Source organism: Sparassis crispa (genome assembly GCF_003851025.1).
Source record: "Sparassis crispa DNA, contig_000001F, whole genome shotgun sequence".
NCBI lineage: Eukaryota > Fungi > Basidiomycota > Agaricomycetes > Polyporales > Sparassidaceae > Sparassis > Sparassis crispa.
The window spans coordinates 2,540,405-2,559,821 of NW_020939748.1; the positions used below are offsets into that span (position 1 = coordinate 2,540,405).

Consider the following 19,417-nt stretch of genomic DNA (forward strand, 5'->3'; position numbering starts at 1 on the left):
CAAATGGGGAGTACAGCGGGCGGCGGGCCGAGAACGTCTGCGATCGGCGGTGGAGACTGGCGCTGGCGGGGACTGGCGCTGGGCGGGAGACTGGAGAAGGGGGATGGGTTGGGAATCGATGGCGTAAACGAGCGTAGACTGTGGCGAGCGTACTCAAGGCCGCACTCATTAGCCCGGGTCCGCCTTCTTTTCCTCCCACTGGGGACAGGCGCTCCCAGTCCTTTCTCACGCCTAATCTATAAAGTATTGCGTCTTCACTCCCAGCTCGTTCCATCTCTCCCTCCATCATCTTCTTCCCCACCCGCCTTCGTCTCACCATGGTCGCCTCCAGCGTTTTGGGTTTCCCCCGTATCGGTATGTCCTGCACCCTTTCTTTTTTTCCGGCACTCACCCTGCTCGCGCTCTAGGTGCAAACCGTGAGGTGAAAAAAGCCGTGGAAAGCTACTGGGCTGGCAAAATCTCTGCCGAAGCCTTAACCAAGGTTGCTGCCGACGTCAAGAAGACTACCTGGACCAGCCTCAAGGCCAGAGGCGTAGATCTCATCCCCAGGTGACCCTATCGTCCCGAGGCGCGTAGCCTTCTGCTCATCTTCGTCCACAGCGGTGATTTCTCCCTCTATGATCACGTCCTCGATCACTCCGCCGCTTTCAACGCCATTCCCAAGCGTTACCTCGGCCATGGCCTCTCCGCGCTCGATGTATATTTCGCCATGGGCCGCGGTCGTCAGGCGGACGGCGTCGACGTGCCTGCGTCTGAGATGAAGAAGTGGTGAGTATCTTCATCAGGCGATCTGTGCTTCTATCGCGCCATCTTCTTTAAGCGCTGAGATGGGTACTGATGGCGTAATGTCAGGTTCGACTCCAATTACCACTTCGTCGTCCCCGAGTTTGCAGAGGACACCGATTTCAAGCTCAACTTCAACAAGGCCCTCGAGGAGTACAACGAGGCGAAGGCCATCGGCATCGTCACCCGCCCCGTCGTCCTTGGGCCCCTCTCCTTCCTTGCCCTCGGTAAGGCTGCCAAGGAGGCGAAGGCCGGTTTCGAGCCCATCACACTCCTCCCCAGGCTCCTCCCCGTCTACAAGCAGCTTCTTGCTGATCTCAAGGCGGCCGGCGTGGAGTCCGTCCAGATCGATGAACCCGTGTTGGTCCTCGACTCTGCTGCTGGTCTGGAAAAGCGGTTCTCTGCTGCCTACGTGGAACTTGAGCCCGTCTCTCCCAAGATCGTGCTGACGACGTACTACGGGCGCCTCGACTCCAACCTCACGTTCGTCGCCAAGCTCCCCGTCGCCGGTCTCCACATCGACCTCGATCGCGCTCCTGGTCAACTTGACCAGGTGATCGCAGCTGTTAAGCCCACGAGCATCGTCCTGTCCCTCGGTGTTGTCTCCGGCCGCAACATCTGGAAGACCGACCTCCAGGCAGCAATCAAGCTCGGCCAGAAGACGATCGATGCCCTCGGCGCTGACCGCGTCATCATCGCAACCTCCTCTTCGCTCCTGCATACGCCCGTTACGCTTGATGCTGAGAATAAGCTCACGCCGGATCAGAAGGACTGGTTCTCGTTCGCGCTCGAGAAGGCCAGCGAGGTCGCCGTCGTCGCCGCTGTTCTCTCCGGCTCCCAGGACCCCAAGGTAGCCGAGGCCCTCGCGGCGAACACCGCGTCCATCGCTAAGCGTCGCGAGTTCGAGCGTACATCGGACGATGCGGTACGGAAGCGCGTCGCTGCTATCACCCCTGATATGCTGGAGCGCAAGAGTCCCTTTGCTGTCCGCAAGGAGGTGCAGCAGAAGTATCTCAACCTGCCTAAGTTCCCCACTACTACCATCGGTTCCTTCCCGGTAAGCAGCCTATCGACTCGTGGTGGGAGGATATATATTAACAATTTGGATACAGCAAACGAAGGAGATCCGTACCGCTCGTGCGAAGCTCAACAAGAAGGAAATCACCGTGGAGCAGTACAACGAGTTCATCAAGAAGGAGATCGAGAGCGTCGTACGCTTCCAGGAGTCGATCGGCCTTGACCTCCTTGTCCACGGTGAGCCGGAGCGGAACGACATGGTGCAGTACTTCGGCGAGCAGCTCGAGGGCTTCGTCTTCACCCAGAATGGTTGGGTGCAGAGCTACGGCTCTCGGTAAGTAATTCAATGCGACGTCGCGTCGACGTTAACTGATGATGGATTTCTGCCAGCTACGTCCGTCCCCCAATCGTCGTCTCCGATGTTCGCCGTTCTGGCCCGATGACCGTCGCGTGGAGCAGCTACGCGCAGAGCCTCACGACCAAACCCATGAAGGGTATGTTGACTGGCCCCGTCACTATCCTCAACTGGTCCTTCCCCCGTGCGGATGTCTCCCGTGAGCTCCAGTGCAAGCAGCTTGCGCTTGCCCTCCGCGACGAAGTTGGCGACCTCGAGAAGGCCGGCATCAAGGCTGTCCAGGTGGACGAGCCCGCTCTTCGTGAGGGCGTGAGTCCCGTGTATCACTACAATATCGCTCGTTATTCATCTCGCATTGCCCCTCTAGCTGCCTCTCCGTAAGGCCGACTGGGAGCCTTACCTAAACTGGGCGCTGCCGTCATTTAAGATCGCGACGGCGGGCGTGTCCGACGCGCTGCAAACGCACTCGCACTTCTGCTACTCCGACTTCGACGACATCTTCCCGTCGATCCAGGCGCTCGATGCGGACGTCATCTCCATCGAGGCCTCCAAGAGCGACATGAAGCTGCTCAACACGTTCAAGCACTACGGGTACTCGAACCAGATTGGGCCCGGTGTCTACGACATCCACTCACCGCGTGTCCCCGGCGAGCAGGAGATCAAGGACCGCATAGCGTCTATGCTCCAGATCCTTCCCGAGTCGCTCCTTTTCGTCAACCCTGTATGTACTTTACCTCTCTGTGTGAACGTGCTTGCTGACCTTTTGTCTTGCAGGACTGTGGTCTGAAGACTCGCGGCTGGAAGGAGACAGAGGGTAAGTGACATCCACTGTGGTACAACTGTGGTTGCTGATCGTCTCCCGCAGCATCGCTCAAGAATGTCGTCACTGCCGCCCGCTGGGCGCGCCAGACATACGCTTAAATGCGTCACTAATTGCGCTTCAACAGCGCCCGTACGCGGTGAACTTATCAGCGCGCTCTCAACGAGTCGGCCTGTAAGTTATTCAACCCCGGGTAGTTGTTGGCAAAACGTGTTGGGCCGTGGTGCCATATGGTCGCGCGGCAGGCTGCGCAGGTCGGTAGACTTGCTCGCCGTACGTTGGGCACGGGAGGCCAGCGTTGCGGTGGAGCTACGCGGCTTGCGGTTGGTAGTCGTGTGGATGCGGATTTCAACAATCCCAGAGTAGACCCTTCAACTGCGTGGATCATATGTACTATGGCATCAATACATGCGTGTGTGCTAACGTTGTAGTAAGTTAGATAAGTGTGAATGGTGTAACAGTCAGTCAGATACAGTCTGGTCCTGTGTTAGTACAACAACATCAATAAAACTAACACATTACAACACATCCCTCCGTTTGATTCATCTCCAGTCGCCTGCTAGCTCTGCTGCAGTTGGGATGGTCATCTCCTCAGTGATATAAATAGATGGCAAGCCGGAGACCCTTTCATGCCACTGCCGGCCTTCCTGAACGGTGAAATCCACAGCTCGCGTCTTCTGGTTCAACATCGCGGGCGACGTGTCGGTAGTAGAAGCCTCTGCATGTTCTGCAACCTCGGGGATCCTCGACATAACCCCCGCCGATGCTACGGTCGCTTTCGGGGAGTCCATCGAGAGCGCAAGGCGCAGCCGTTCCGTCACCTCCTTGACCCGCTTGGTCTTCCGTCCACCCCAATAGATGTAGAAAGCCGCGAGTATTCCAGCAAGCTGAGTGATAGAGGTTAGCGAGGGCCCGCAGGAGTTGAGCGATGAACGTACGAATGCGAAAGGCAGAGTCGTGGCCGTCGTCCACGCAGGTCGTTGAAATCTATGCGACTTGTCAGACTGACGCACGACGTGCGTTCGAGTGGCGTTACCTATTCATCGACCACATACAAGCGCTCAAGAGGCACTGCAGAGATGGCATTTGCCATTAAGAAATAGCTGCTAGTACTAATCGGAGATAAAACTTACTTGAAAGAATGAGTTCAAGTCGTTCAACACGCAGATCAGCACCGCGATACTGGTCAGGGTTCAGTGAACTGGTTGTAAAAATAACGAAAAGCTCTTACCTGATAGGAAATGCCTACGGGGAGAACTGTGAGCTGACGATACATTCGCAGATGAAAGCAACTTACCCGATGAGTCGGGGTACCGTGAGGGCGGTACCACGTCTGCGACTTCATAAATTTATGTTGTTCTAAGATGCCGTGTGGGGAGAGAGCACAATGGTCACACGAAATGACAGTACTCACGATAATGCAGATCAATTTGCTCCCCCTCAGAAAGAACGTGAACGTAGTTCTCATCGTAGATAGGATCAGGTAAGTCGTCCACGTCATACAATTCGGGTAGACCAGCTTTCTTGCGCAGGAGCCTTGTTCGCCGCTTGTAATACCAGATTTTATAGATTCCTGCGCACATCATGGTCAGCTTTGGACGCTCACGACTGAGCATCAAATAGTATAATTCACGGTAGGTATCCTCCAATCGAAAGGGTATCAGGCCGATACTGGTAATTGAGAAAAGGCCTGCGGATATTGGTGAGACATCGATTATGGTGTCAATAAACTATGCTTACTGGTCAACACCTGCTGAGACAGCTCCACCCAAAATCCTTGGGTATGACTGTTATGCAGATTGATAATCTTAACCAAGAAAAGTACGAGGCCGGTTCCCCAGAATACTGAAAGCAAATCATCTTCACCAACATGTACATAGCGGAGATGCATTCAAAGCTTACCGACAAGAAATCCATAAATTGCGGTAACGATCTAAGTCGACGAACGATGAGATCGAATACCGTACTGTATTTGAAGTGAATACTCACGCCTAGGGCTAGGTCCGTCATGGAAACGGTTGTGAATATTCCCGAAGTGTACTTACACAAAATCAAAACCTACGAGTCTTCACGAAAGACCACACTCCCTGCATCACCCGTCTGAATTGGTCTTGCTTAGTGAGGACATCTTCAACATGCTGGTCCAAGCTGTCTTCATGACGGATCTCCCCCCGTTCGTGATCGGTCGCAGTAGACTTCGCTCGAGATAGTACCACCACCGGCTTCCGAGAGTAGAAAGACAACGGAGGACTGGGTAGGGTAGGACGTCAGGGACCTAGGCAGAAAGCATACGTTGTATAGCATACATCACTATAGCATTTGCTGCGTTTGTAAGAGTGGATACCGTAGCAACCTGAGGGTCTTCAGGGTAGAATGTCAGTGAAGTAGAAAGGAGTAAGGACGCGACGAACTCACCTATCACATCCAGGTGTTCCACAATATCGTCAGGATGATGCTCGCCGTACCAAGAGTCCGTGTATGATTCTGAATGAGACACGCTGAGGGCACTGCCAATACGTCCATCTTCATCATCTGCTGGTACCACTATATCTGCCTGCTGTCCTTGTAAGGATATCGTATCCGACCGGCCACGGTGTTGTGAGGCAGAAGATCTCCGTCTTCCAGGGCCAGACGGATATAACAATGCATTGTCCTCGCTTTGCGCTCCAACTGTCAGAGACTGAGCTCTTCTGCTCCTACCAGCGAGACAATGCTGCGAAACTTTACTTGGGCGCCTTGATAGCGAAGAGTCTTTCCCCTCATTCGGAAAGCTAGCAGATGGTGGACGAGTACGAATCTCCGAGCGAATAGTATCACGAGGAGTCAGGGTAACTGGACTCGAAGGCGTGAAAATACCGGAGAGCGAGCGATCTCGTGGCCGTGTAGAGGGTGGACGTTCGTCGGGATCCTCCAAAGATGTGTAACCGCTCTTGACTCTGACAGACGGCATTGCGGACTACGACTAAGACGAGACTCAAGCGGGAGGCGGGGTGTTGGCACAAGAAAGGAGGATTCAACATATTGAGTAAATTAGATGAAGTCACCGGCGGGCACGCAAGAGGCACAATCTCGCTCGCGCCACATTCGAGATAATACAAACGCGTTGCATAATGGTTTTTTCGCGTTATTTGTCTTGCGCAAATAAAGTCATAAGGTCGGGGACTGCCGCAGAAATCTTGCACAGGACATCATATAAGAAAATCAAAGCCTACATAATAAACACTTTGTAGCTGCACTGGAAAGTTTTGTGTCACCACGTAGCGGAAACGACGAATGCAAGGCAGTCTCAGACGCCATTGTACGCGGCAGACCCTCGACCTTCCACATATGGGTGTGTTTGCCCAGAAAAATCCGCGAGTTTCACGCAATTATGTAATATACAAGATAGATAGTCGTCGGCGGGTCAGTCATCCTGGATGCATCATCAACTATCAACACGTTTGCTATTGTCTTTCGAACGGTGACTTGGTGCGCAGCCAGAAAAGGTCTGCGAGCTCATCATAAGCAAACAATCAAATATGGAGAAATCATAGACGAACTCCGGTGGTGGAGATATCAGAATCCATGCTTGACCTCGAATCGCCACGCCCCTTCCGCTTGAATACACTTAGCACCCTGGGTCGCCGTTTTGTAGTCTCTGAGGGCGAGTCAGGCATAGTCTCCGGCTCCGTCGTGAGACTTGACAATGACGGGTCCACAATCGGTGTCGGTGGAAGGGATACCGCCGATCGTTTCTTCTCCTCTGACTCACGACCTGCACTTTTCAGGCTGCGCAACTTCGGAGTGGTCATGCGGCCATGATCATCGTGATGATGGTGACTTCTAGATGGGATGAACTTGGTCTTTGAGATGATTTCGCGCGCGACTGGGAGAACAGGAACCAGCGGTTGCTGGAATGCCATTTTGATCCAACCCCTCCAGTTCCGGTCGGAAGGAATGAACTGATCTACCAATTCTTCGAACTGTCTGAACGTTAGACAAGAAGTACGTAGGAATAAAAGAACCCACACTCCAAGTCTGGTTGCGATACTCGAGGTCTCGAGTACGAATACGAGCATCGCGGCAGAGGAACGAGTCTTCTTTCCTGATGCTGAGGACCAAATATAGACTGAACTAACGGTCAACGTTTGTTGCATTTATCTGGTATGCAGAGCATACCTAGCCACCCTCACCCACGCGAAAGTCTTCTGCGACGAACGGGTCTTCATCTCGGCAGCATCGTCGATTTCCTTGCGTAACAGCGCAATTCGGTCTTTATCTTCTGCGGATTTTGGAGTCTGGGTTTTCGTGGGAGAGATAGGTGACGATGGATGCGTTACAAGAGCTTCGATAGAGCGCGTCTTATGCAACGACGGAGTTCGCAGTGTATCCGACTCGGCTTTCCGCAAGTCAGTGAAGGACCTTGAACTACCCAGCTTGCGTAGAGGAGCGATCCCTAGTTTGTTTCCATCCATAGCTTTACGAGGCATCATGTCCGATAAAGAGCGCCTAGGGGAGGCCGGGGAAGAAGCAGTGATAATGATATTCGAGATGTCAGTGGCAGGTGAGGGTGTATCAGGTGAGGGAGTCAAGGATTGGGTATCCGTCAGTTGCTTCCTGTTTCTACGAGCTGGCCAAACGTATTCCATGATCTTGCGCCCCATCCGAGTGTCGATTTGCAACCGCATGGGATGAAATGTGAGTTCAAAAGCTTCGTAAATAGTGATGCCTCCAACGGGGGGTAAGACCGTCCAATCCGCCAGTAAGAACAACTTGCGCTAGACGAGCCCATAATCAATATTGAGGATCACAATGATTGACGCGGCACACACCTTGACCAACGGATGTGTAGCTGGTTCGTCGTGTTTGCACAGTATCTCCGTCCACTCTGCGTCTGCGGCACCATCGAACGCTTGAAGATCTCCGACTGACAGGTCATTGACAACGGAGCTGTCTTGCCTATTGAGCCAGTAAAAATTGATGTCACGGACAGCTAGTTTCGCGAGTAATTGGTCGCGTCTATCAAGCATTCTCCACGAAATTTCATACGAGGAGGCGTGCAAGAGGAGTGCTGATTTCTGCTCTGGGTGGTCGTTGAGCTTGTCCTGTGCTAACTTCATGCCATCGAATATAAGATTCAGCTCTTCCGCAAGCAAGAGGATATGAGCTTGAATCTTGAGCATCTCAACTTGCCCCGCTTCGCCGGTGCCTCGAAGTTTCCAACCTGCCTCTCGTCGTGTGTCCATGGCATGCCTCAAGCGCATTTGCATGTTTTCCACGACGTCTGCTGCGGATTCGAGATTTGTAAAGTCATAACTGAAGAGCATTCTCTCTAGCCTGTCGGAACGCGTTTTGAAGGCAACGTCAGAGAATAGCAGGAGGTTAGTGACAATGCTTGAAATAGCTTGGAAGTGTCGATCATTGGCGGAAACTGTGAACCGTGGAACATGCACTCGAATGAGGTCCTAAAATTTCTTGAAGGTAAATTTCGTGTACAACCAACCCAGAAGGAAGTTACTAACAGTCTGATTCTGCAAGTGATCGCGGGAAGATTGTTCATGGCCACGCACAACAGACGTTACATTGTTACGCAGACGGAGTCGATTGAACTTGTCGTATTGGAGCGAAGCATCAGTCTGAGGAACAAGACGATCGAAGGCACTGTTTTCGCAGCGAAGATCAATCAAGACCTCTAAAGGGACGCAGCCTTCCCCGGAGTTGTTCACAGCTGACGGGGAGAACGTTTGGAGTCCGGTTATAGACGCGAAATTTCTGGTTGGCAAACAGTGAATACATCTCGCAAAAGATCAATACACTACGACTCACCTGCTCATCACCTTACCACTGACAGGATCGTCAGCATTCACGTCGTCCATGATGTCGAAAGACTTCAATTTCCCATGCACTGCAGCTAGCACACAAACTGAGTCTGTACTGCATTCGCGCAGCACAATCTGCGGCTTGAGCAACAGACAGAAGTGGCTCTTGCGCAGCGAGACGCCCTCGGACCACCCGTCAAGAGGATCAAGCCGAGCAGGATCATCAGTATTTGGGCGCGTTGGAACATCAACAGCCGTATCCTGTCCATCTTCGCCAATCAAGAGCTTACGAACAGCAACAGCAGCAGCGTAGGCAGTAGAGACAGCACCTCTAGGGCTCTCTGGTTCCTGTAAGATGTCGATAAGAGCCGCTTTCGCTTGATCGCGTATGAATTTGACAGCACTAAAGATGTTCGTATGTAAACCGATTTGGAGGACAGCATTAGAAACAGGAGACTGACCGCGTTGCCATGTGATAATCAATGCCGCGTCGAGAACGAGAACAATGATAATACTGCATCAAAATCTGTACGACATTGGAATCAAACTCGAAATCGGCCTGCATGACGACTGCACTCTTACGTCACGTATCGTGTTATCCATGAATACTTGAGGACAGTGAACTTGGTAGACGTGATCAAACGTAGCCCACTCCTCCGAAGAGACTGAGTCAGAAGGCATATAATAACTTTGACCACCATTCGGCCCTAGGTGCGTTGACGCAGCTTCGACTTTGCAGAGATGTGAGACATAATCATCCAGTAGTGCTATCATTCGTCGTGTATCACTGGCGTCATCCTCCTAACCATGGGGAAATGGTAAGCAAACTACATATTGAAACTCGGAGAACTTAACCTGATGGTTCCCCGACGACTTCCCATTTGTACGCCCTTGTCGAGCTTGTCGGTCATATTTTCGCTGAAGTTCCTGAATGCGGTCTGAGGTCAAGGTCATCTGTACCTGAGTAACAGCTACACCGCCACAATGAGTATACGAGGTGTACAATCTTAACTCCCACTTACATTTTTCTTTCCCGAGGAAGCACACGTGTGTCTGCTCGGTACCAAACTTACTACGCTCCACAGACTCATTGGAGGTGCTTTGATCGTCATCCTTGACTTGTTTGAAGTACGTGAATCGTGGGCAAGAGCCAGTGGGGAGAAGATAAAAATTGGAGGGTGTCTTGTCTATCTCATCGAAATCATCCAAGTCGAGCCATAGAGAACCGGGATCCTCAGCAGTCAAGTTGGTCTGCGTCCTGTAGTTGCTGCTCAGAGGTGGTGAATCCACAGGAACATATTGTTTGAGCTGCTCCGAGAAGATAGCGAGCACAGTACGCAGCTCTAGCCCTCGCATCGCCACTTCAATGGCGTTGAAGACCTTGTGATGGACAGTCTGCACCCCTCCTGGGATATTGAGCGAACGTTCTTGGTCTCTTTGGTGCATGTCAGCCTGGAAATGGTCAATCATAGCTTTGACTCCAACATATGGTGTAACGCCGTCTAGCCACGCATCCCGAGAATTGTCGACGTAGAGATGAGAGATGAAAAAACGAGCGACGGAGAATCGATACTTCAGCGTGGCAAGATGTTGGCCAAATTTGGGTGAAACGGGACGCTTGCGCGCATAACGTGGCCCTTGGCGTATTGGAAGAGACATTGCGCCGTCGAACAACGAGTACCACGCCCAGAAAAGTGCGAATGTCTCGGGCGACAAGTGAATACTGCTAGAGTCAAGATTGGCAGCCTGTTCGTTATGTAGCGCAGAAGTCAGGGATAAGGACATATGAATGAAGTCGGAACGGAATCTATTGTAGGAGTCTGCGTTGGACTGATACACAATGAGTGGATGAGCGACAGATACAAAAGGCTTAGTCACCTTGCATTCAGGAGTCACCGACTTCTGTTCTAACTTAACATCGTAATGAGGGAGGAAATGGAACATTCGGCATTTGCGGTGAAATGGGGTACCAGTGCATCTGTCGCATTCGGGACCACACGCGCGTTCGAGCACAAAACCAACGCCAAAGCGTACACCCGAACTCAGCTTCGCACAAACCTTGCGATATTTCCGAGATTTACTGGCCTGAGGCTTCGAAGGAGCAGCCGAAGTATCCTGAGCATTCCGGCGAGCCGGGGAGGAGCTGCCGTAGGTGTCTTCTATACTAGCTCCCAGGAGGTTAGTCTGGCAACAGAAAGGGAACGTTGAAAACACGACTTTACTTTGGAATCACCACAAGCATGGAGTCGCTCGTCACTTGGATGAGTTCGCCCTGTTTGTTTGGCTGCCCAATCAAGAGTCTGGTATCTCCACGCCAGCAAAGGGCGAATCCTGCTCCATGCCCATCAAGCATGTAGGGATCGCGAGATCCTAGCAGTTGATCAGTACAACGAAACAAACAGAAGGACAAGTAAGAACCTTTCATATGGAAATGGACTTCTTCGTCGAAGGACACCTTGATACGCCAGTGGAAGATGAGCCTCAACTAATAAAAGGATCGCGCATTTTATTACTCCTTGTTTGCGGGAATGCGGGTACTCTCTGCTTACTTTGTCCCAGATGCCGATGGGAGGAGAAGGATCCCGCGGAGCATGCGACAACGTGTCGAGGACACGGAGGAAATCCTGCATTGCAGGACCGTAACTGACAGCCCACGAGAAATCAGTCACCCCGTCGGTAGTGACCCGGATGTGTGGGTTAGCGTAAGTCTTGACAGGCATAATGGTCTTAGGAACTAGGATGGATAATGGAGAAGCACCATGAATACCATTGTGTTCTTTCACGACCTCACAGGATATCCACTCGACGGACTCCTTGGTGCCCATTTCTTCAGCAATCACAACGTGGCTACCGAAGTGCAATCCAACCATGCCTTCTACTGAGCTCGGAGGGATATAGAGCAGAGGCAGAGGATAATCGCGGAAGGAGAATCGCAGTGACCTTACAGAAAGGTCCAGGTGGACTGGTATGAGGAGGGAGAACTGTGAATCTCGAGGAAGACCATTTCCCAAGTCGTATAGGAAGTCGGCCAGATTACCGGATGCAAACGAAGGGGACGACATAGATAACGAAAGGCGATCAAGAGTCAGCCTGCATAGAGGAGGAACAGGCCTTGGCAGCTTGACATTAACTAGATCGCCTTTTAAAGCATCTTGACTGTCAACCGATAGGCGTCTAGCAAGTCCTTCTTCCTTATACATCTGTGAAAACTTCGCTTTCAAAATCGCTGATCTCCAGGCGACTGAATGAACTTGAAGGAGTCGATCATGAGCCTCGGCAATGGGGACCGTGCGTTCAGAACTGAACTGGAAATCCGAGCCGATATCTTGGGTGCTTGAACGAACATGATCAGAACCGGAAGCAAGAACTGTTGCAACTTTAGATTCAAAAGCATCGTCACGACTTTTTCGGACGATTGCAGCATCGTATCCGGTCCGCCATATCAGGCCCAATTGTGCCTCGAAATCCTCATCCGCGGCCTCGAAAGTCAAACAGCGAACCACGATAGAGATGTTAGGCACATTCTTCGCTTCCTCAGCTTGTGGAACAGGTGGTCGGTGGTACCGACCAGCAGAAATCATCCGGGAAAGATGTTTAATGCTTTTGATGGTGACGTTAATGTCAAGGATAAGATCGGCCAGAACGAAATCGAAGGGGATCCTGAGACGGCCAGTGTCTCCATCAACCGAGACAGCTAACGGACGGACCTTGGGTTGAAGGAGGACATCCCAGTTGGACAGACGCAGCACTTCTTCCCACTCTTCCTTCTGGATGCCGTCGCGGTCAACCGGGACAGACGTAGCGAAAACGATAGACCTCCACTTCGCATCAATCTTCTCCTCGGATGGAATGAAGCAATGCAGGGCAGTGAGACGCATGAAGAGTTTTGTTCGAATTGGGAATTCCCACAGTAATTGAAGCTCGTTCACGGAACAGCGGATCTGGATGGAAAGGAGAGACGGCGGACGATGCGAGTGGGTGCTGGCTGACTTCGCGGAGAATAAATTCAACGTCTTAACGGCAAGAAGCAAGTTGTACACTTGTGCAAGACTCATTGATCCACGGACATTCGATACGCCCACTGTGACAGAACAATCGTCCTTCACCCCTGCGAAGGCAAAGCCATTGGGACGGAGACCAGAAAGGACGACATCAATACTAGTGTGTTTGATGCGCAAAAACTCCCTTGCTGAAATATCAGCATTTTGGTCTCCAACGCAGTAAGGGTCGTCCGCGGCAAAGCAGGTAGAGACCGCATCTCGAAGCATGGCATCCCAGAATGCCACCTGCACGAGAGCACGGAAACTGTGACTCTTTCCTGGGGTAGCAGTGCCCGCGATAGCCTTCACCACTTGTTCGGTTGGAAGTGACAGTCGTAAGCGTTTGTCGTTGTAAGCATGGAGACCACGGAGCTGCTCGGTATGCCTGCTGCGCACGGCGCAATAACTGATAGAAACGCCTGTCTGCGAGACTACTCCTCGAGAAATGTTCAGCCTTTCATCTGGTGCGATATCGGGGCCAGTCACAGAGATGATCAGTCGTCCTATCGCAAACGAGGCAGACAGTCCAAATGGCAGTTTATCGAGGACACGGCGAGGAGAAGCCGGCGTTGTCTCGGATTGCAGCTCGCCGCGGTCTGCGGCAATTCTCGACAAAGCCCTGATGACATCAGGTTGCCATAATTCAACAGAGAGGGCCTCTGTCGAACATTGGAGATCGGTGTAGATGGAAGCAACGTCTAGCGCAACGCTTTGGGACTCGTCCCCGATGTCCCCAATGGCGCTTGCATGACCGAGAAGCTGAACAGCTTCCAGTGAAAGTAAGGATTCGCCTAGATAGTCAATATGCGCGGCATCGCTATGTCCTTGCTCCATGTCGGGACCGAAGCGTACGCGGACGAAGGTGCGCTTCAATGCAGAGACGAGATCGAGACCCATGCGTAGGCCGAGGTTGTCATGCGGAATATGGCCCTGGTGATTGTCAGTGATAGACGAATAGTTTGATGCTGCGGATGCTAGGAAGCCATCCGATCGTAGCTCCAGCGCGAACGGGACATCATCACCCTTGCTACTGGAAGATATCAAACGAACACACATCTCGTCTACTTGAAATCCGATAGCAACACGGGGCACAGGGCACAGAATGGCAGGCAACATCGGCCCAGTGTCGACCCTGGGTTTCGAGGGTTCCTTCCTCTTCAGTAGTGCTTGGAGCACTTCCATGCGCTCTACACATTGAACGGTACCAAGAGAAACATTTGTGACCAGAAGTTGGGCATTTGGATCACCCAACAGGAAGTTTAATCCGTGTAGCCAAGGCAAAGGCCACCGAGAGACGAGTGTATCAAGCTGCAAGGGACCGGCGGAAAGGACTCGGAGGTGATCCACGAGCGCCCCAGAGCCTACCCTGTCGAGAGTCAGAGCAGCTGTGAAGAAATTGAGACGGTACACGTCTGCGCTGAGTTCATCGCCTGGTATACTTTTCTTGCCCAACCACTCCCGGTGCATGGGATTTGAGTCAGGATGGCTCAGACCTGCACTGAGAGCTACATGCTTCATGGTAGCTTTGAATGTCAGAGTGACATCCGTTGGACTGCGCCGCAAACAATGGGTCAACGTGAGCTTGGAAAGTCTGAAGTCAATGCTCTTGAGCAGAGACACCTGAGACTGAAGTTTGACGTATGAGACAGATCACGCCATTCTCGAAGACAAAATCGCGCACCGTTGGGCTCTTGGTCTTCAATCTGCGTACTGCAAATTGTTTACCACCCCAGCGGAAGCGCATCGATGCCTGAAGACAAACCGTGACTAATGTGACGAGGACTCGGAGCACGATTGTTTAACGCACAGACAAAGCCCCCATAAATGGTGAGCGTGGAGACGCTGGTGATGCCCACTTTGCCCGAGAGGAAATGGGAGGGGATATGGCCGACAATAAGCCATTTTCACGAGTAGCATCCTCCTCTTCAGTACTGCGATCCGCTTTCATGATGTTCAGCAAATTTCGCAGGATGTCAGCATTGATATCCACGGTTTTGACTGCCAATGATGTCTCCACACTATGAGGCTCTATTCCTCTACGCGGATCCACTCGGACGGTCAGCCCAAAATTAACAGAGGGCATATCAACGAAATTCTGGGTCACTGCAGTATTTCAGTAAGACTAAATCGAAAGGCTAAAAAGTGAAGCAAACCCATGTAGAATTCTTGACACAATTCCTTCAGCGCTAAAGGACGAGCAGTCCCTGTGACGCCTTTGACCTGTAAAGAGATAGATGCGGAAACAAGGGTGGCACCCCAAGCTCGGTCCCATGTGCGTCGCAGACTACCTGTTAGTCGCGCATTCCAGTCGGCTACGCTGGCGAAGCGCCTATGGCGGGACTGGCTGCGGTAGTCGGTGTTTTCATCGGGATATACCACACTTTCCAATGACGATAGCGAGACTTGCGTATGAAATCTCGCATCTTCCAAGCCAAACTCCACACCAGGTATGGTCGAGAGGGTGACTATCGCAGAATGCAACTCGAAGTCGAGGATATGTGTCAGAGCGGGAAGGGCCCGAATCACGAGGCGAAGAGCTGTAACAATCGCCCTCCGAATCACTGGACGCAGACATGGATCGAGGAGAGTGTATAGGGAAGACAGAACGGACCGCGTAATGGACCAGATATGAGGTGCAAGCTGAAACGATGCGAGGTGTGCCGAGATCGAAGGGATGTTCGAACTCAGTGAGGGAAGTGATTCTGGGGCAGCTGGTCCTTCCTGAGTAATTTCTAGCTTCATGCCCTCCACCTTAATCGAGAACCGACTTGCTGATTGTGCACAGGGTCGATGATACGAGATACCAACTCGGTCAACGCGTAATGTTCCAGTTCCAGCCCGGAAATATATGCCACGGATAGATCGTAGACTGACACTACGCACTCGCAGCCGATTTGAAATGAGGCTGAGAATAGACGGACCAATGTACGTCCTGAATATGAGCGACAATGAGACAATTCGGACGATCCATAAGACGAAGATTGTCCAGGTGGAAGCGTCTTCGGGTTGCCCGATGAGGAGGGCACCGAACAGGGAAAAGACAGACATCGCTCTGTAGGCATAGTTTGAGTCGGTGAGGACATCGTCAGTGGTCCCGGTCAGGTTGGCCACAGAATACTCACAGAGTGTTTCGCTGTAAATTCAACGGGCGTAAGGGCCGGTAATTGTGGAGGTGAGGAACTGGGCATTCAAATTAAACGGGGATATGACACGCTAGTAGGTCAGCTAAGCTTCAGCACGAAGTCAACGAGGATGATAAGTGGACTGTCAGAGGCGAGGCGAACTATGCTGCTGTCCTCCTGAGCGCTAACTTATTAGCGCCCGTGCGCGATCACGCATCATGACGCATAGGCGCACACAGCCTCACACAGCTTGCCGTCGTCGTTCTCCGCTCCCTTCGGTGCTGCATTATTAATTAATATTTCTCCGGGTGATCCATCTAGCAACTTTTTTTCACTCGTCAGCGATTTGTCAGTGATGAGAAATTAATGTCCCGTACCTCCTGTCTCCACGTTGTGCAATTGAACCGTCACGCTCATGATCACCTCAAGTCTCTTGATTAATAAATTCTCACGCGTGCAGTGGCGTCTCCACCCTATATCTTGAACGTCCCGCCCTTGCAGGGGTAGATGTACGAATTCTCGCGAGAGGTATGGCCTAGAGCGAGTCGTGGCGCTTTGGCTCACAAGATGCTTTGGTAAACCAGGACATACCGGACACAGGGTGGTGACAAGAACCACGCCAAGGACAGGCTGTAATTATACCATTCCAGCTCTGCCCATGCAACCTTACGAGAAGTGTACCGTGTCTATTCGTTTGGTGGTATATAATGTACGAACATGTCAAATGGAAGAAGAATTGACTTCATGGTCCTCGAGAACGTTGAGGAATATATATCGAGATTTGGATCATGACTCAGACACTTCTACACTGGCGCGGAGCGCAAGGCCTACGGTCTACCGATTCTCATCAGTTGCACCAGTAAGCCTTCTTGCTATTTAATCTGGTAGTGTGAATTCTGCACTTTGCCTCTCTCTTTTAGTGTTCCTGTAGTCTGAACAAATTCCCTGTGTAACCTTTTGCACTGTTCTCCCCTGAAGGGCCTTAACCACAGGTGTGCGCAACTCGATTTCGAGAGACATAGTGAGAGCCGGTCAAGTGGAAACGGTCAGAATGACCATGGTCTATCTAATTACTCCTCTCCATCCATACTCAAGATACTAGTAGGATAGGTTAGATCCTCGTAATATCGGGTAACAACATTCTGCTCACCATTCCTCGGACTGTTGGAGTGAAGGGGTATAGGCTGAAAATGTGAAAGAGCTGCCGACGAAGCTTCCAGGATTGAAGACATGGCAGTGTTCATATGACATCTGATATCTATCATACTTGTCCGCGAGAATGACCTTCACATGAGACATCAGATACTGTAGCAAGAAAATTACATCTCGGTAATTCAGACGCACCGCTGTCGGTAACGGATAAAGGCGAAGCGCGTGGTCGAAGTCGGACAATACTGGTTGGATGGTATTTGTCAAGGGGATAAGGTGACTTTGGTCCAGTATTGTTTGTACGAGCTACTCACAAGACATCAGCCTATTAACGAGCGTCATCTGAACGTGCACTCACATAACGCTTGAGGTCATCATTTCGAACATCCGGCTTTACCCCAACGAGGTTACGAAGCATCTTCGACATTAGGTCCTCTCTAAATATCACGATCTCTTGCTCGAAGAATTTAATACGGCACGGATTCGTTGCGAAGTGTACTTTGGGAATTCGAGATTTGAGACGTGATACAAAGGCCGATAGGAGGGGCATGCGAGGCAGTACAGAATTGACAGTGACGTCCAGGGGTCCTGGGACGAAGACGAAGTGCGTTGTACGAGTGATTGAAGGGTAACTTGAGATCAATTCCGCTAGAGAGTCGAAGTTGTCTGAAACAGTGTCGGTCAGCTCGTGTAATGTCAATACCTTGGACTGCCAATACCTTGAAATCGCCGCACTTCCCTGCTGTTACCTTGCGGTATGCCTCTACTGCTAAAGTTTCCGCATAAGATCACCACCTTCGGTATGAAGCTATTCTCTATGCAATTGTCCAACAACTTGCGTAATCCAAACAAGGTTTCTGGGTGATCCAACCATACATCTGACAGAACAAAGAAACGCAAGTCGGGTAGTTCCATACATACGCGAGCTGCAAGTTGTTCCTGTGGCCAGGATTCAGAAGTTGCACCGTAGATGACAGGGAACCGGCTCCTACATCTTCCAGTAAGGTCGTCGAACCTTTGCCTAGGAAATCAATATGACCATATATTGAACTGGCAGAAAACATCAGGCAAGTGATAACTTCAATTACGTGCTCACTGACCGTGCTGTATCTCGTCTTTCACAGGGTGGATGACCTATGGCTATCACTACAAAAGTGGCATCCTCAGTATAATCACCCTCTACCAGCGCAAAACATCCCTCAGTAAATAGACCTTCGCTGGGTTGGTCCTGAGAGTTCCCTCCTGAATAAACAAAATGTTTGCTAGGACAATTCCACCCACCAATTGCGAAAAGTCTAGCTCGACAGCACCATCCTGATCTTCGAGGCAGAGTTTTCCTTCCTTCGAATGGGATAGCATTCCGAATAACAAAAAGCGATCTCCCGCGCGTCCGAGGAGCTGTTTTGTGGATCTCAACTGTCCTTGCAGCATCAGTATGTCGGGTATATCTCGGTGTTGAGTAACAGTTCACCGTGAGCAAATGTTCCCGATCACGAGATGGTAATGTTGATGGGGAGAAGTGCTCATTTCGTAGAACCGCTTGCCTGATGACGTTGAGCCGATTGCGCATGGCCATGGTACGAGAGTCTGCAGAACCGGACATCGTGAGCGGACCGGTTGTTCTGCATAAAACGTCAACGTCAAGACCTTCTGCTTTGCCATGAATAAAAGAGACACCTTTCAAACGCGTTCCTCTCAGGAGACCAATGCCACAAAGGCATGTCAAAGGCGTCAACGAAAGCAAGGTGGCTTTCCGGATCCACGAGCTCATGGTCTGTCTGATCTTGACTGTCCCCTGAGCTTTGGAAGGCTTCATACACTCTCTGTAGAACCTCCAGTGAAACTTTCATCTGTGCATCTGCCGGCCATGGTCCAAATTGGTTCCAGAAGTTAAAAGTGCAATGCATTACCATCTTGCTTATTGTACTCTTTCGCTATCCATTCAATAGAGAATTCTACGTCTTCATCCGGAATTTCGTGGCGATAGAGCAGTTCCTCCACAAATTCCAGTGCTTCAGGTCCGAGAGACAGGCCGTATTTACGAAAAACCTGGCCACACGGGTCAATGGAAAGGAAAATCACAGTGCAGATTAATACCTTAATAATGGTTCTTTGTCGTGTGTCTGACATTTATTTGCACCAATAAAATGCTGCGTTCTGTGATAAGGAGGAAGGTCGAGTTGCTGAAGGTGAGAGTAAGAGTTTGGAGACGCGCCTGTCACGCGACTGTCACGCACACGATCGCGTTTACGTGACACAAGCCCCCAAAAAGGCAAGCTCAGCTCGTCTTGACTCCTGACAGGACTTCACCGTGTATACTGGGTGCTCACAAG

At 51.3% G+C, this 19,417-nt stretch overlaps 4 protein-coding genes across 4 annotated transcripts; 1 reads left to right on the forward strand and 3 right to left on the reverse strand.

The window, feature by feature from the left end:
- Window positions 1–317: 317 nt before the first annotated feature.
- SCP_0208810 (Probable 5-methyltetrahydropteroyltriglutamate--homocysteine) lies at window positions 318–3,076 on the forward strand (the record flags this gene model as incomplete). The annotated part of the gene is made up of 9 exons (XM_027754793.1): window positions 318–354; window positions 408–549; window positions 601–768; window positions 853–1,840; window positions 1,896–2,134; window positions 2,191–2,464; window positions 2,523–2,876; window positions 2,930–2,969; window positions 3,021–3,076. The coding sequence occupies 9 exons, from the start codon at window positions 318–320 to the stop codon at window positions 3,074–3,076; spliced, it is 2,298 nt and encodes a 765-aa protein (XP_027610594.1).
- Window positions 3,077–3,517: 441 nt separating this feature from the next.
- Window positions 3,518–5,925, reverse strand: SCP_0208820 (predicted protein; the record flags this gene model as incomplete). Its single annotated transcript, XM_027754794.1, has 14 exons — window positions 3,518–3,862; window positions 3,914–3,962; window positions 4,012–4,046; window positions 4,109–4,157; window positions 4,207–4,220; window positions 4,273–4,334; window positions 4,390–4,548; window positions 4,609–4,665; window positions 4,716–4,820; window positions 4,878–4,908; window positions 4,965–4,972; window positions 5,038–5,225; window positions 5,282–5,336; window positions 5,391–5,925. The coding sequence occupies 14 exons, from the start codon at window positions 5,923–5,925 to the stop codon at window positions 3,518–3,520; spliced, it is 1,692 nt and encodes a 563-aa protein (XP_027610595.1).
- Window positions 5,926–6,399: 474 nt separating this feature from the next.
- On the reverse strand, window positions 6,400–15,861 carry SCP_0208830 (predicted protein; the record flags this gene model as incomplete). Its single annotated transcript, XM_027754795.1, has 18 exons — window positions 6,400–6,462; window positions 6,515–6,937; window positions 6,984–7,083; window positions 7,134–7,732; window positions 7,787–8,419; window positions 8,477–8,726; window positions 8,781–9,176; window positions 9,235–9,299; window positions 9,356–9,574; window positions 9,629–9,744; window positions 9,796–10,603; window positions 10,652–10,937; window positions 10,996–11,143; window positions 11,192–11,258; window positions 11,323–14,439; window positions 14,495–14,563; window positions 14,621–14,916; window positions 14,967–15,861. 18 exons carry the CDS (start codon window positions 15,859–15,861, stop codon window positions 6,400–6,402), a joined length of 8,550 nt encoding a protein of 2,849 aa, XP_027610596.1.
- A 1,144-nt stretch (window positions 15,862–17,005) lies between these two features.
- On the reverse strand, window positions 17,006–19,214 carry SCP_0208840 (DNA polymerase epsilon subunit B; the record flags this gene model as incomplete). The annotated part of the gene is made up of 12 exons (XM_027754796.1): window positions 17,006–17,033; window positions 17,086–17,219; window positions 17,280–17,390; window positions 17,443–17,750; window positions 17,804–18,023; window positions 18,077–18,134; window positions 18,185–18,312; window positions 18,366–18,500; window positions 18,556–18,706; window positions 18,762–18,942; window positions 18,995–19,133; window positions 19,182–19,214. 12 exons carry the CDS (start codon window positions 19,212–19,214, stop codon window positions 17,006–17,008), a joined length of 1,626 nt encoding a protein of 541 aa, XP_027610597.1.
- Between the last annotated feature and the right edge of the window lie 203 nt (window positions 19,215–19,417).